The sequence below is a fragment of the Ochotona princeps genome, chromosome 20 (genome assembly GCF_030435755.1).
Source record: "Ochotona princeps isolate mOchPri1 chromosome 20, mOchPri1.hap1, whole genome shotgun sequence".
Classification (NCBI taxonomy): Eukaryota; Metazoa; Chordata; class Mammalia; order Lagomorpha; family Ochotonidae; genus Ochotona; species Ochotona princeps.
The window spans coordinates 18,435,779-18,452,627 of NC_080851.1; the positions used below are offsets into that span (position 1 = coordinate 18,435,779).

Consider the following 16,849-nt stretch of genomic DNA (forward strand, 5'->3'; position numbering starts at 1 on the left):
TAAAAAATTTATAATTTTGGAGCATACCAAAGATGGAATAAATTTTACTGACAACTTCCCACGCCACTGGGAACCCAGACGAACAGTCATGTAACCTATTACTGCATATGTTCTTACAGGAAATACTATGCCAGAGAAAACAGTACCTTCAAAAGCGAACTCAACTCACTTTTGTCAATCTCTAAATAAGGCCTCCACTTGCCCCATTTTTCTGCTCTTGCTGCTTCATTCCTGCTCCCACTCTAGTTTCTCTGTGATGGAGATTGTAAGATTCCTACTAGATGAAAATCAGTGCTGTGAATGTTAGAACACAACTGTTTACTTGCATCCTGAAACGTGGACCCCATCGGTTTTGTTCAGTTCCTCAGGATGCTCACACAATGCCTTCCCCATATTGCTCCTCTGTATTTTAAGATGACAGCCAAGCCTTTACACCAACTCCTCTTCTATGACACAAATTTCCCTACATCAGTTACTTACTACTTAATATGACAAGTGTAAAGAATGTAAATAAGCCATGCTTCCCTTATCAGTGGAGGCAAAATATTTTCTTCAGTGAAAAGCCATTACAGGGAAATATTTTCAGCCCCATTTACAACTTAAGAAATGCAACAATTTTCAGTGATTGTAAGTACTGCATAACATGGCAAAAACTAATAGCTGCTTGTTGCTAAGGTGCTAAAAAGTAACTCAAATTTTCATGAAAACAACAAATATAAATCTATCACTACATTCACTGAGTTTGATTTAATTCAAATAAATTAAAAGATAGGTATGGTGAATGATTCCTTTTGACATTTAAATTAAATGCTTCTGCGTGCCAAAAGGACCCAGCAACACTCACAGTGGTATATGATCAAGTTAAATATATAACCCAACAGACGCAAAACAGTTTTTCCTATGAAAAAGAACAGTAAATGTAAAAATAAAATTCATAACTGCATGTACAAATAGTGCTAAATAGTGTACATACATTAACAAAACTCCAAAAACAATTTCAGATACAAACGTAATAGGTACAAACAGAAGTAAATTTTTATCATATTCCTTATTATCTTAACATTTTTCAATTTTTTTTAAAAAAATAGATAATTAATGCAATGTCACTGATCAATTGAGAAGATGGTGGGGTCATACTAACTATCAAAATACACTTTAAATCTGTATCATTTAAAATGTGAAATCTAACCATCTTATGTAAATTTTAAAATAATTAAGCAAATGTTTAAAATTTAAAGAATAAATATAAGAAATTTAAAAAGGAAATGAATCGGACTTCCTCCCTGTTGTAGTCTGACACCAGAGCGGAACCAGATATTTAAAAGCTGACATTTTTATGACATAGACCAAGTATCAGGTAATGTATTAATTATTTTACATAGATTACATACTTAATACTCACAATAATCCTATAATATAAATAGAGGCCACTTCCAAAAACATTTTGGAAAATGTAAAATCAATGCACACGAAATGTCTTCAAGAAAAACATATATTATGATAAAATTAGGCTTGGACTTAAAAATATGCCCAAACTCACATTTTAATTGCATTTTCCACAAGCTTTTTTTTATAATTTATTCATTAATTACATTGTATTATGTGATACAGTTTCATAGGTACTGGGATTCTCCCCACCCCTCCCCAAACCCTCCCCCCATGGTGGATTCCTCCACCTTGTTGCATAACCACAGTTCAAGTTCAGTTGAGATTCCCTCATTGCAAGCATATACCAAACTTAGAGTCCAGCATCTTATTGTCCAGTCAAGTTCAATGGCTTCTTAGGAAGATCCTCTCTGGTTTGAAGGCAGAGCCCGCAGAGTATCATCCGGATACCCTCATACTATCATCATTTTTTAGTTAATAGACAAGGAGTCCAAAAGCATAACAGGACTTCAACAATTCACTAAGTTACGCTGTTAAGAGCCAAAACTGGAATCCAGACAAAAATGGAATTTCTGGATTCCACATGCACTCCAGAGACCACACTCTCCAAGCTATTCTGCCTTGCTACATGAAGAGGTGAGCAATAAATAGATAAATGTACTGATGAGTTAATGGCTGGATTGTTGGATGGATTGATCGCTGGATTGAAAGAAGGATAAATGGATGAACGACAGATAAGTGAAGGAACTGATGGAATGATCAAATCATGAATTTTTGGTTCATTTTCTCTGAAATCGAGAAAAAGAAACAAATACTGAACATTTCTCTCTGCTCTGAACTCTTCTAGAAGCTTCCAAATATTATAACAAAACCACAGTTTCAACCCTGTAAGGATGAATTAATATTGTTAATTTGTTAGGACGAGGACATTTTATTCTGTGAATTTGATGTTAATTCTTAGAGAAGTAATTCTAGGAATCAAAATTATGCTTGGCTTAATTGGATCTCAGTTATACATAATTTATTGAAGGATTCTAAAGTGCTCTTTTAATGTGAAAAAGGATATGTTAAGAATCACTTGACAATGTGGCTTTTTAAATGATAAACAAAATTGAGTCAATCTCCTTTTCTTGTTGGGTTCCAAATAGTTTGATGAGAAAAATATACCAAATGTAGTACTCATGGATTTTCAATCCATTAACAAAATAATTCAAAGTATCACTGTAGATAAGAAAACGACATACACATAGTACACAAATACATAGCTTTATTTTTTAAGTTAAATGCAATCAAAGAACACATCCAGGACTTTCAATCTAGTCTTGGTAGTAAGAATAGATTTCTACTGCTGAATGTTATAATGAATCTAATATTTTAATAGGAAACTAGTAGAGACAATGATCATATTAGTTTAAAAAGAGCTAGCTGGCTTTGCTTAAGAGAGAATGAATAAAAACATATTTAAGTCTAAAAGTAATAATAAAAGCACAAGAAGAAACAAATTTTAGTAGCAGCAGGATTTTTAAAAGGCATTTTTGTGGTTAGTACTTAATACAAGTCAACATGTCATATGGATACCACATACAATTGAAAACTCAGATTTTATTAACAGAATTCTGTTGCTGAAAACAAATTAACTACCACCACACTGCACTGCTACCCTACAGTAAGTAACATTAAGTGTTTCTCATATGTCAGGGGCTCTGCTATATTCACTTATTTCATTATACTAATATTTCTAGAGGTAGAAATTACTACTACTATCTCCAACTACAAATGAAAAAACGCTGCAACACAGAAGTTGCATAACAAATTCCTTAGCAGAACAGGACAATTATTAAAAGCTGAGCAGTTTGGTTTGAGATTAAATGAATTACTGGTATCTTTTTGTCCTCTGATTCCAACAGGTACAGGCGGGATAGATGCCTCATCCCAAGTCCCCTTGACCAATCAGAGTTCTGCATTCCCATTCTATTGGTAACTTCCCATCTCAAACACCTATACCACTTACTTACACGTGACTTTCTCCAACATCATGGGAGTTTGGTAGACTACATCTTCAGGGCAAGTATCAAACTCAGGGGATAGAACATGGTGGAGAAATTCTCCACATCACTGTCCTTTAGGCACATGACTCAGAAGCATACTCCACAAACTTGCATAGTGTCCTCAGCAAGACTGGGCCCCATCTGTTCATAAGGACAACTGGTCATTAATGCACACTTCTCCCTGCCACCTCATTTCTGCTTTTTGGAATAATTTCCTAATAAACTCCTGTAATCAGGACCAAGATTAGCAAAAGCAACCCATGCTAAGATATTATCCTGTTATATATTTTGATCATTCTGAATTCTATTACTAGCTAAATAATTTCAACATTAATTTATTTCTCTGTGCATGTATATAAAGCAAATAGATTTTATATATACAGTTTTCAGAACATAATAATACTTCCCACCCTCCCTCTTCCTATTTTAAAATTTTTTCCAAGACATACTTTCAATTTATTTTACAATCACAAAATTAATCCTCCACTAAATAAAGAATTCCACGAGTAGCAAGTAGAAAGACTTCTCTTTCTCAATAGCATAGACAAAGGCTGTAAACCATAATCAAATCTCAAGATGTCAATTTACTTCATATGTACTAGATTTTTCTACTCAACATAAGTTACACATCAGAGAAAACATAATATTTGTCAAATAAGTAAGCATAATGAGCAGTACGCTAGCATTAATTTAAAGTTATTTCATTGTTTTATACAAAATGAAGGAAACTTAGATTTGTAGGTTGAGTAGTTCTCATAATTTTCCTCCAGCCCCCTACGAAACCAACTGGTAGCTGAGATATGCAAGGGGAAAGCGATAAAATACTGGAAGGATAACATAAGACAGGCATTCTGAATTCAATTATTATCATTCAAGCCAAATTTAGCTCTTTGTCCACCATGGATTTTAAGCATTATATTGAAAACTCGCTTCTATCAAGAATATTTCTGAGTGGTGAGTCTCTAAATTCATTTGGCTCGGGAATATGCTGGAAGGATATTTTTGGCATTTAGAAATATAAGTCAAATTGGATTGAAAACCTGAAAAACTTTTATCTTGTGCCTGGTTAAATCTTACCATTTCTTTTACTCCTGTTACTGTATTTGTAGATCACAGTCACAATCTTAATGTGGTGCTGCTATCTTACAGCAAATACACTAAAGTGGAGTAAAAGCAACTTAGGAAATTATGTGAAATATCACATTCAATTAATATTACTCCATAGACAAAATATTTGACTAAAATGGTCTAATCAACTATAAAATTATTGACATTTCTCAAATGTACAGATTTTATATGGGCATGCTGTTTTATGCTTCATATGGTTACTGTTACAAAAAGCATGAAAGTTTTATTAAACAATACCGTAAACAACCACAAAAAAAGCAAGCATAAATTGTTTGTGGAGTCTGCTACTTATAACAGAAGTCTTCGGTGAACTGTGCTTTGTCAACATTCTCTGTCCACAAAAAAAAAAAAAAAAAAAACCAACTCAAAGGCTTGGTGGCACACAAACAAGATCACAAATGAGAGACATGGTCCTTTTCCCTCTAACCAAGTTAACACTTTCTCTTCCACAAAAATTCTAGGATTCTCTAAAGGATAAACTACAATGGAAAACAGAATTCTCTAAAGGACAAAATTACAATGAAAAACTACAATGTATCACACATTGTTAAAACAAATTAGCTGTTTATCCAAAGTAATGTAGAAGTTACAGAATAAAGATACCTATGATATAGTCATATGAAATAAACTTAGTAATATGAAATAATAGCAGTCAGAAATTCCATTAAAAACTTCATACCTTTATCTTGACCTTTACATTCCATGCTATTTAGGGCCCCTCAATGACCTTAAAATAATATTTCTGATAGACTTCTCACTTAGATTTTAAAAAATAATAAGATTTTTGCGTTCTCTTTTTATTTTTGATACTTAGGTGTCATGTTTTTTCCTCTCTTAAACACGGATGTGGGCTGGGCATCTGACCTAGTGATTAAACTGCCAGTTACAACAACCATGTTCTATTTTTGAATATTTGGTTTCAGTGACTTGTTCTGGCCCCCACTGCAACTGCCTGCCAGTGGCGACGTTGGGAGGCAGCAATGATGGCTCAAGGGGTTGAATTCCTATCACCCCGGTGAGGACTAAGCTCCCAGCTGAGACCACTAGTCGAAGGTTGTTTCAGGCATGTAAGGGTTCCCTCCCTCCCTTTTTCTCCCTTTCATCCTCTCAAATATAACTTAAAACCATTTCAAAAATTGATGAATGATTCAGTATTATTTGTTAATTTTTAATAATTATTATACCATTCATATTAAAATTGGAAAGAAAAACGCAAGTGTGCAAAAATAAATATTCTATAATCTTATTTGGAGACAATCATGGGTAATGTTAAGCTTCTTCCTTACGATTATTGTTAAGAGTGTAGATTTTGTCAATTAAATTTTCATTATATTTTATACCATACTGGACTTAATTATTATACTTCTCTGGTCATGAAAAAAATCTTTGGTAAATTCAACCTGGAGAGGTTTTCTAGAACACTAAAGGTGAATATTTTGAAATACAATTACTGGTCACCCAAAATTACACATTAAGATTCTATATACATATTACTCAATTTCTTTCTCCCAAGTAGGATACAATCTTATATGTCTTACTGGACATTAGATCACACTAATTATTTTTATTTTATAATCATTCAAATGGATAAGAAGAGAAAAACATTTCAGCTACTCTATTTCATATAATTACTTGCAAAACTGAATACTTAACACTAAATTAATTTCTATATGAATATACTTATTTATACAAGGAGTTAGGCTTCTGTTAATTATTTCTTCCAATAAATCTATTGAGATTGGTGGGATTTTTTCATCTGAAATGTTTAAGTGGTCCCTTTGTGAGTCATCATTCACTATAGTTCCTGTTGGAAATGTTTCTCCACTTTGTTATTATAATTTATACATGGTGCTTTAACATGATAATTCTTCTATTTTATAATAGGAATTGTCATCTCCAATAGTTCCTCCCCACCCCAAAAAAAAATTTTAGTCTTTTCTTGAGGAACAGCTTTAGAAATATTAAATTCTTAAAATGACCTTAAGGAAATGGTGTTTAAATTTTGTTACACAATTGATATGAGAAAAAATGTCTTTACATCAGAAACTCTTCCTAAGCAAAAAAAAAAAAAAAATCGTACTATTTTCATCATATAAGGCCCATTGATATATTATTATCTCCAGGTAGTATTTCATATTGGGTATTTCTGCACACTATCTATAGAACCTCATCTTCAATATATATTCAGACTATACAGAAAGCACTGCTTTCTCCAGTGCTTTTTGCTTGGTCACATGTTTATCTCAATCAGTTTTTTATTTTATTTTAGGGGATATTACTTTCATATTATGTTCATAAGTTTAGTACTTTCTTTCTGTAAGCTAACAAATGTAACCATTTATGTGAACAACCTGTCCTTAATGTACATTCAGAAGCCCACTTTATTTTCTTTTTCATCTTCCATTGTAGCTTATGACATGCTAAATTATATAGCAACTAAGTTGCTCAGAATTTTTCTGACTTTTTAATGGTCCTAAATGTATTTTAGGATATATTTCTATATTTTGGTGTGTTTAAAAATAGCTTAGAATCATCAGTTACTCCTATTTTCCAAACACAATGTATCAATGATCACCAGAAAGGGACAATCCCATAGCCACAAAGATCCAGGCCAGCAATTTGATACTCCTTTTTGTTTCCATTCATTAAACTGAACAGAGTACTGAGACTTAAATAAACTCAGACATTCCAATGTCTGGATTTTTCTTTTTCCAAAGTTAGTAAATGGGAAAAGAAAACAATTCACAACAGAAGAAAAATCATTAAACGTAAATGTATAAATTGAAAGAGAAAGAAAAGGAGGGAGGGAGAAAAAGGGGGAGAGAGGAAAGAGGAAGAAAAAGAGGAAAAGAAAATGTTCACTTATTTTCTTATCCTAGCCAAGATTAGTCTAAACATGAACTTTCTGGTTAGAGAAACGGGAATAACCAGCTTATCTGTGAGTGCTGTGACAAAAGAAGAGAAACACTGGCATTGAGGAGACTACAGTGTGAGCCGGGGGAAAAATATCTTCAACTAGAACTAAGGTAGCTGCAGTCTGAAAAAGGGAGCAGTAAGAAATACGCATAAACTGCTGAGGACTGCCCAGATGAGGATGGCGAGAAGCAAGAGCAGCTGGGCACTAGAGCTACTCCCAGGATGCAGGATTGCTGTTGGAAATCAAGACTCATCAGGGATGTCAGCTGTCGGCACTAGAAAAGTGCTAGTGTCAGCTCTTACTAAATATCACTTGATGCGACATCAAAGACTCAAGAAAGATGCACACTGTCACATCAAAGGTAAGAAGAGATCATGATAGAATCCACGCTGGGGCAAAGTAGTTGCAGAACAAACCTCCTTCTGAGCCAAAGGAGTGTAGGAAATCGGGCAGGACAAGAATGAGTCAGGGATTCTGAAGAGGAAAACAGCATCATGAGATTGAATCAAACTCCAAATTCTCCACGCAGTTCAAGATTCAGGAACAAAACAAAACAAAACAGAAAGAGCAGCCAGGAAAGTCTGGAGAGCTATCCTACACCTTCCCAAAAGGAAGCCTTTTAGAATCACTCACAAAGTTTCAAGCAATGTGTATCCAATGATACTGTTAAATTCTAAATTTTCAGGCATAGGAAAGGGTTAAACTCAATGACATACAAAGTTCTATCCAGTTCTCTTATTGTTTAGGACTCTAACATTCTATAGGGCTAAAAAGTATGCATCAAATTCCAACGGAGGAACAGAGGTATTATGTGTTTTATCCAGGGAAAGAGAGTTTATTGGACTCCCTCCCATCACTATCATCTCTTCCCAATACATATAAATATCCACAACCACCACCTAATTCTTTCTACTAAAAGGCAGTGTGGAATGGTTTATAGCTCTCCTGGAAAAAAAAGCTGGGGGATTTGGGGCAGGAGTGGGGAGGTGAGAGAGTGGGATGACATTCCATTCCATCTTGACTCACTTAAAGACATCATTTGATTCTCAGTCACAAAGAATTCTCTTAACAGGGTGGAAAAAGCCCTGGTCTCAAGCCACTTGTTGGCAGTTGAGTTGTGTTACTTTCTTTTACCCTCCAGGCCGATTTTATAGCAACAAAACAGTCACTTAAATATATCTGCTAATAGCCAACATTTAGAAATGTACAACATAAAACAGACATTTTACAAGGGACTATCTATTAGCTAATAATGGTAGAACTGCCAAGGAACGCATAAGAAAACAAATGTGACCCTCACCAAATATCAAATCCATTTATCCAAAAAACCACTCTGCACTGGATGCCAAATAATCCTACAACTGTATGATTCAACGCACTGTGATGGGTTTGGAGGAGGTTACAATAAACTAAATATGTAGGTTGAGGATATATATAAATCACCAAGTGCAGTCTCATAAGATGGTAATAGAAGACGGGGGGCAGCTGGCAAAGAAATTTTAAATTGTGATCATATGGAATATCAGACCAACAAAAAAGTTTCAGGAGGGAAATAATAAGTTTCTCTATGTATATTAAACACATGTAGACACAGAGTCGATGGTTGCCAGGTTTAGGGAGGAGTGGAATTCAGCAGGGTTAAAAGAGATTTCCATGGCCTCTTCGCCCTGGGCGGAAGTGTCAGCAAGGAGTACTTAACCTCTGGGGCTCCTGATACCCTTAGCTTTTCATTCCACTCCACTCTCCTCAGCATTGGCTTTGATGATTTCTCTACTTTCTCCATATTGAAATCTGGTCTGAGGAAAAAGCCTGAGAAATCTTAACACTGAAGCATCAGGGTCCATCCTTTAACCCTCCTTTGTACTCTCTGCACAAACTGGACAAACTTTTCGGGTAAAAACAAAAATACATATTGACAGAATGTCTTAAGTCAGCAAAGTATGTGCAGTGAGAGGCTCTATGCTATGGAACAAAGGTTCCTCCTGACCCTTCTAAATCACATCCATTGGGGACCCACTGGTGACAGTTCTCACTGTTCTCCGTATACTCCTCATGGGGGAAAGTGAAACCCAACCAGCAAGGTGACACTCATAAAAAAAAAAAATATATCCACTTGAAAGGCAGGACAGACCTGGAAGATGGGGTGTGAAAAGAAGGCATGAGGGATGACTGACAGGAATTTTGGAAAAGAAAAAAAGGAAAAGGAGCAGGAGACAGTTAGTAGAAATCAAATACACAGTAATTTTTATTTTCCATTAAAATTAAAAATCAAGGAAGTAGAGATATTGTTTAACAGAAAAGTAAGGCAATGCCTTTCTTGAAGGCCAAGTATGCCCATTAAAACCTGCCATGATTTATAAAAATAATCCAGGAAAGCTCACGGGTATGTCTTACTCAGGAGTTAAAAGACCGTGGGATGAGGTTCTTCATGGAGGCAATTAACAGAGCTTAGACACTCAGGAACACACATAAGTGTTTCATTCTCTATCAAAGTACAACCACAAATATAAGGAATAACTCCAAGTGGAGCGTTCCCAATTTCCAAATTCTGTGCCCACACTCAGTAACAAGTGTCTCTTGAAAGGAACAGAATAAGAGCTATTAAGATCCACATTTGGCTTAAACAAACACACACCACAAAAACCTTAGTACTATTAACAGCCTCATTATGAAAGCACTGAAACGTTAAAAGTACTCTCAAGTCCTGTAAGCTATTTTTAATTTTCTTTTCAAGAATTTGAACAAACATCACTTATCTATTGTAACAGGGCCATGAATACTAACTAAAATCTTACATCGGTTGTGGTAGAATTAATTCAGTATAATAAAACTAGTTTTATCATCTTAATTAATATTTATGACAGGTAGCTTAACAGAACTTTACTAAGTCAAATTGTCAAAGTTGAATCTAACAATAATTACAGTTAGAGAAGAGGAAGATTCCCCCAAAACAGGAGGTTCATTATCCTAAAATGATACAGAACTCAAGTGGTGAAAAAAAAAAAACTGAGAAACTATTACTTATGGTTCCAAAAGACAGAGATCCTCCCCAAAGGTAATGGGCATAGCTGCATGCTTGCATTGCCTGCCAGCTCCTGCAGACCTGTGCTAGGTCCTGCTGCATAGGAACTGCCATGTTCATGGAGGACATCAGAACCTAAGGTCAGAGTAGTCAGTGCACCTGCTCAAGACCTGACTAATGGAAGACCAGGTTCTCCAAGACAGGTTCTTTGACTTTCTGTGATTACCATAAAGGCTCCCCAGTTAGTGCAGAGACATTTCTGACTGTTCTTTCCTTTCTGTTTTGTGGATACTCACAGCAAGGATATTCCATATTTTACCTTTGGCCATCTTTGCCATGCTTGAGTAACCTTTCCCATTAGTGTTTTATATATTCATTAATAAATTAACTTATTGATTGCTATTTAGTATATTACACATAATGATTAGCGTCAATAAACATCTGAAAGCACATTTATTGATTGCCAGGAACTCAAATTGGCCTAAAACACACATCAAAGAGACACCCTCTGCTTTATGAAATCTGCTGTTGTGCCAGTGAGCAAGGGAAGCAGAGGACCACTGGTTTGGTGTGGCATCACAGGAGGAGATAGACTATGACATCAGGAAAGCTCCTGAAATGCCTGTTTATTTTAAAGAACTGGTAGTGGTCAGTGAGACAAAGAAGCTTCACCATGCTAACGTAAACACTATGAGAACTGGAATGTGATTCTAATGGCTGAAGCAAAGCCAACTGTGCAGGAACTACAGTTACACAACTCCAGGTAAATGATTTATATTTTATCTTCAAAACAGAAGAGTTCCAAAAAGTTCTAAGCAAAGATGTGGAATGATCATATTTGCCTAATACTACTAAACTGTCAGGTATTTTTTTTTAATTAACATTGAACTTAGACACCAGTGCCTCCATCAACAGTAAAGAAAAGCTACAGGCCAAACTCTTGCTATAAAGTTTCCCTCAAGCCAATTCTTCTTTCTTTGAATTTTTTTTCTTCAACTGATTAACCATTTGTCCCTTCCAAACTCCTCCAGTGGCACAGTCTCCAGAAGCCTTCTCAAACTCGCAAAGATTAAAGTAGTGGTCCTTTCCCTGGGTTCAGTAACAACCTGTACATATGCTTCCCTTGGCATTCCCCAGACATTACCTAAATCAATGCCCTGCTTCTTTATTTTCCTGGTTAGACCATGGACTCCTCAAGCACCCATACCTCATCTTTAATGTCCGCATCTATAGGATCACTATAGTTCTGGCAATGAATGTTGGTTGAGAATTAAAAGGAAAGGAAGTAAAATTAATTTCACTTTTATTTTCTCCAGTTTTTCTCTTTTCCTTCATCTCCTCTCAAGTATTTCTGTTATTTCTCCCTAATCACCAATACATCATCTTTATCCTTCTCTTCTTAGTTCCAACATAGAGAGCAACGTCCGGTCACTCTTGGGACTCAAAATATGACAAACATCCAGATCTGGTACAACAGTAGCACAGGCTAAAGAGTTTGCTGCTTCTTACTATTGTAAGAAAGCAATAGGACCCTGTTTGATCAGGCCCTAGATTGGCCTCCATTATAGCCCCATCTTCTGCATTTTACCCGGGGATTTTTAACAGGCTTTGGCTTCACCTTGTGCTCTATGTTAGCAGCTGAATAAACAGACTTTCTGCAACATCCTAGATAGAATGGAAAGCTCAAGGGGAAAGTCTTCCACATGTAAATTAAAATATGCATGCACTCACAGCCATAGTCAAGGAATAACAGCACCTGAGAGAACTTGAGGGGAATTAAGCGTACAAGCTGTAGAAAACATAGCTGACGCCCAAACTGGCAGCTGCCATTCTGAACAAGGCTAATCTGGGAATAACAGCAAACTTTCTTAAAAGAATAACAAGGGCCCAATGTGATTGCTCAGTAGCTAAATCCTTGCATTGCAAGTGCTGGGATATCATTTGGATGCCGGTTCGTGTCCCATGTATTCCACTTCCCACCCAGCTCCTTGATAGTGGCCTAGAAAAGCAGTAGAGGATGGTCCAAAGTCCTGGGACCCTGCACCAATGTGGGAGACCCAAAGAAGCTCCTGATTTCAGATACGTTCAGCTGCTCCTTCCACTCCCCAGCCATGCAGCCTCTACCTAGAAGGGCTCTTGCTGATGTCTTCCTCCCCCCTCTTCATTTCCTGTGGGTCTTCTGCTTAAATATCATGTTCTCCAAAATACCCTCTGTGACTGGCAAAATAGCCAGACTGGCAATTTTCCTTTTCCTTCCCTGCATTATTTTTCACCTGTTTACCTTGTTTTATTCACTTTCCTAAACCCAAAAATTAACAACAGTGCATGATACATAAGAAGTGCACAATAGATATTGAGTGAATAAACAATGATACAGTAACATCCATATGCTTACTGTAAGAGAAACGATAGGAAATGTGGGAAAGATGTGGGCTTTTCAATCTCATTTCTAACTCACCATTTATTACGTGCTAGATCCTGACTAACTTCCCCAATCTTCAAAATTTTCATCTGTAAATCAGGAAGAAGTAAATATCTGGCGCATACTTAGAAATCCCCTAAATGCTGGTTCCTCTCCTAGCTTCTCTCCATGCCTTCTATTTGTAACTGAATACTAAAAGGGCTATATTTTTAGAAAACAAAGTGATTCACAGGTTCTGAGATTGCTGGAGCCAACAATATCCCTCCCAACAACAACTATCACGGCTATGTCTACATTTCACAACTGAAAGAAATGCTGCAAGGCACAAAAAGGCTACTTTGTTTGCTCGTGACGGCGATGATGTCGGCTGAAAACCCAGACAGAGACATTAGAGGTATTCTCAGGAAGACGTGTAGCTAGCCTTGAATCCAGGCTTTTCCAGAATAATGGTAAGTCTGGGAAGCATTCCAGAGAAGAAACAGAAGAAACCAAAAGGGACTGTGGCTGAAGCAAGGGCTTTTTACTCAAATATCGTACGAGAAAATGTGAACAGGAAAAGTGATGTCAGATTGTTGAAGGTCTTAGATGTCACACTGAAGAGAAATAAATTTAAATCTGTAACTTATTCGGAAGACACTCAAGCTTTATAACACTGGAAAACCATAAAATCATATACTGAAAATTATAAACTTGAAAGCATTTGTACAGATTTCTGAGAGTCAAATACCAAAGAGCACTAATGAACCCAATGGCATTTACTCAAAAATATAATAATGAGGATATTACTGGGAGTCAATCAGTACAATAATTTCCCGTGGTTATCACTATTAAATCCACAATAGAGAAAAGATGTGAGCTGAAGGACAGTTGGAGAACTGCAAACGGTAAGATCACCAAAAAATTGCAACACACTGGCAAAAGAGAGCACGCAACCCGGCCTCCAGGCAACAAAGGGCTTTGTTACCATCCTTAGTTCAACAGAAGTATCTCAGATGATTGGATTCCTCATCCAATTTTCCCTCTTCAAACACCCAGTGGTCTCTCCCTTGCAAAGTCATTCCTCTTTATTCCATGTTAAGTCTGAATAAAAATATATAACAATCTTAAGGGTTCTAAAATACTGAAACTCCTGCTTTTTTATATGCAAGAATAGAAAGAAGATGACAGATTATTTAATTCACTCCAAGGAGAAAAATAAAAATTTGTTACAGATACTGCTATAAGTCTTTCCATAGTATAATTCTATAATAGTATCTAGCAAGGGATAAGTTTTAGAACTTAAGAAACTAGTGATTCAACTTTGGGTTCTTGAAACTAAATAACAAGATAACACTTCTATCTGACGAAGTTTTGTATTTTTTTTTTTTTTAGAATCCACTCTTCTCAGACCATGGACATAATTTATTTAAACTATCAAAGAGCTTTTGATAAGGTTGTTACAAAAGGCTATTATTGAAGCTGGGTAACCATGGTGTGAAAGGAAGAAGTCATATCAATGAATTAAATGAATTGAAAATGCTTGAGAAGTAAAGAGGCAAAAAGCAGAAATAAATAGGCAATTCTCATGTGAAGAAAGGTTAATCATTGAGGGCTCTGGGGTTTTTTGGCAAAATCAGAATTATAGTTAACTAATGACAAGGACAGAGAGATATCCAATTCTTGTGCCCCATTCCTTGTGTAGCAGACCTGCACACGGAGCACCACAGATGTGAACTGCATTTGGCACATGGAAGAAATAGAGGCAGTGCGGAGAAGAAGGACTTAACAGCCAGGAGAGAGCAAACAGGTAAATGAATGTTACTTGAGTTTTTATAGAGATCTGCAAATACAAAAGGGAAAAGTAATATAAGCAGCATTTTATTCTATAAAAACTTTGATACACACTACACAGAGACACATGGGCCTTTTCAAAAACAAACATATCATTTCAACAAAAAGCACCTAATGTATTGATATGGGACCAAATTTACAATAGTATGAAACAGCTCCTGTGCACATTCTGATCAATAAAAGCCACAACGTGTATTTCTATAGATTCAAAAGACATTTAGAAACAAGCAAAAGTGAAACTGTTAGGAACAATACAAGAATTATTACCCTTTTTTTCTTAATTATGGAAAGAAACTTATAAAACTAGTCCAGGTTTTACAAAATCTAACTTGACACAAATAATATTGACATTGAATGCACAAATTAATTAACATTAATCTTTCATGACCTAAACCTAATCTGACATTTTAAATGATTCTGAATCATTAGCATGAGTCACAGAAGGGAGTAAAAAAAAAAGTCAACATACTCTTATTTCACTTCTCTTTGCCTTAATTTTTTTTTCTGTGAAATAAGAAAAATTGAACACACCTCCACAAGATAGATAAGTTATGTAGATAAGTTATGTAAATGAGATAAGTTATGTAGAATCACTAAAAGTACAAAAACTTTCAAAGTATTATTATTATCATTATATACTCAACAATTACAGGCCACAGAGAAGCAACCATGTCTGTCATTGTTATTTTATTATTTATATCATTGTTAAGACTCAGGAATTAATAAAATGCCTCAATGCTTTCAAATGTTTTCTTTCCACAGGCCAATTTTGTGAAATGGAAAAGAATTAAACGTTTACCTAAATGTCTCAAAAAACAACCAAAAAATAGATAAACGCTTATCACTGTAATTCTCAACTGCATATTACATCCAAGCTTACCGTGATGATAGTATTTTAATAAGCGCATCTCTGTTCTGTACCCGAAGATGGTTAGTTTTATACTTGGAATCATCAATCAACTCAGGTAAACTCATTATCTAAAAGAGAAAATAATTTTACGGTATAATTCCCCAGTTTTTTCCCCTTGAGTCGCATCAGATCTATATCCTCCATCCTCAAAACCATTTCTTCCTATTCTTTGTACCTTTCAATAAAATATGAAAGGAATCATTACAGAATAAGGAAGGATCATGCTAATGAACACATTTGACACTTACCAGAGATTAGTACATGTAAACAGATATACCCAAAAAATGAGATCATGCATAAACAGTTCTCAGACTTCCATAGTGTCCTATACATATATATGAGAATACAGGAAAGTATTATCAGGTCCCCTTAGAAAATGGTGGTGATGGACTAAGCTAGGTGTGACCAAGGAGCTTGCCATCAATCACAGGTAAAAGAACCCACAACAGTCTGGACCGGACAAGGCAGCAGCACCCAAATGTGTATCCTGAATAGGGTGTGGGGTGGGCCGGGCTGCAACATTCACCAGCTCATACAAGGCCAAATGGAAGGCCAGACTACGCCGGGCACTGGCCTAAAACCCAATGGCATGTATGAGAACTGGGTCTGGGAGTGGATCAAGTGGAGGAACTTGGAAAACTCCCCTGGCGAGTCATAGCTACTGCTGGTGAACACATACTCCAAACCTGGGGGTCGGACAAGCTGGGCAAAGTAGCTGCAACAGCTGGCTAATGTTTGAATTGGTAATGGAACAGGATGTACTGGGCAGGACTGAGCAAACCTTAGCCTACAAGCGAAACTAGAAACCAGGATGGAGCACAGGTCATGCCGAGCTAGGCTCTTGTACCTACTGGTCTGCGTGAGTTGGGGACGCTAAGCCACAGTGTCTAAGGCAGAGGCCGGGACAGGTGAGGGGCTGAATCAAGCTGAGTCAGAGCAACCACTGGCATGCACGTGATCTATGGCTGGAAACAGGCCCAGTTGGGGAGCTAAGGGGACACCCTAACTGGGTTGAGGTTCCCACCAAGGGGCACCTGGGCTGGAATGGGGGCTGCGTTCTGATCAGGAAACAGTTGTAGTCTCCCTTGGCACAAGTGTGGACTAGGACTAGACACACCGAGCCAGGCCAGACCCCAACACCGTCTGGTGCCCTGGAGGACCAGGGTAGATGTGGGACGGACTAGGT

General features: G+C 36.5%; 1 protein-coding gene across 5 annotated transcripts in view; it reads right to left on the reverse strand.

Moving 5' to 3' along the window:
• The window catches only part of SUGCT (succinyl-CoA:glutarate-CoA transferase), a 692,355-nt gene that overhangs the window by 484,102 nt on the left and 191,404 nt on the right, over positions 1–16,849 (reverse strand). For all 5 annotated transcript variants that reach the window (XR_009247288.1, XR_009247287.1, XR_009247290.1 and 2 more), the window contains exon 11: positions 15,634–15,731. Coding sequence is in view for 1 of the 5 variants with exons in the window: in XM_004582355.4 (XP_004582412.2) it covers positions 15,634–15,731 (98 nt within the window). In the remaining 4 variants the exon portion in view is untranslated. The remainder of the gene's footprint in view (positions 1–15,633; positions 15,732–16,849) is intronic.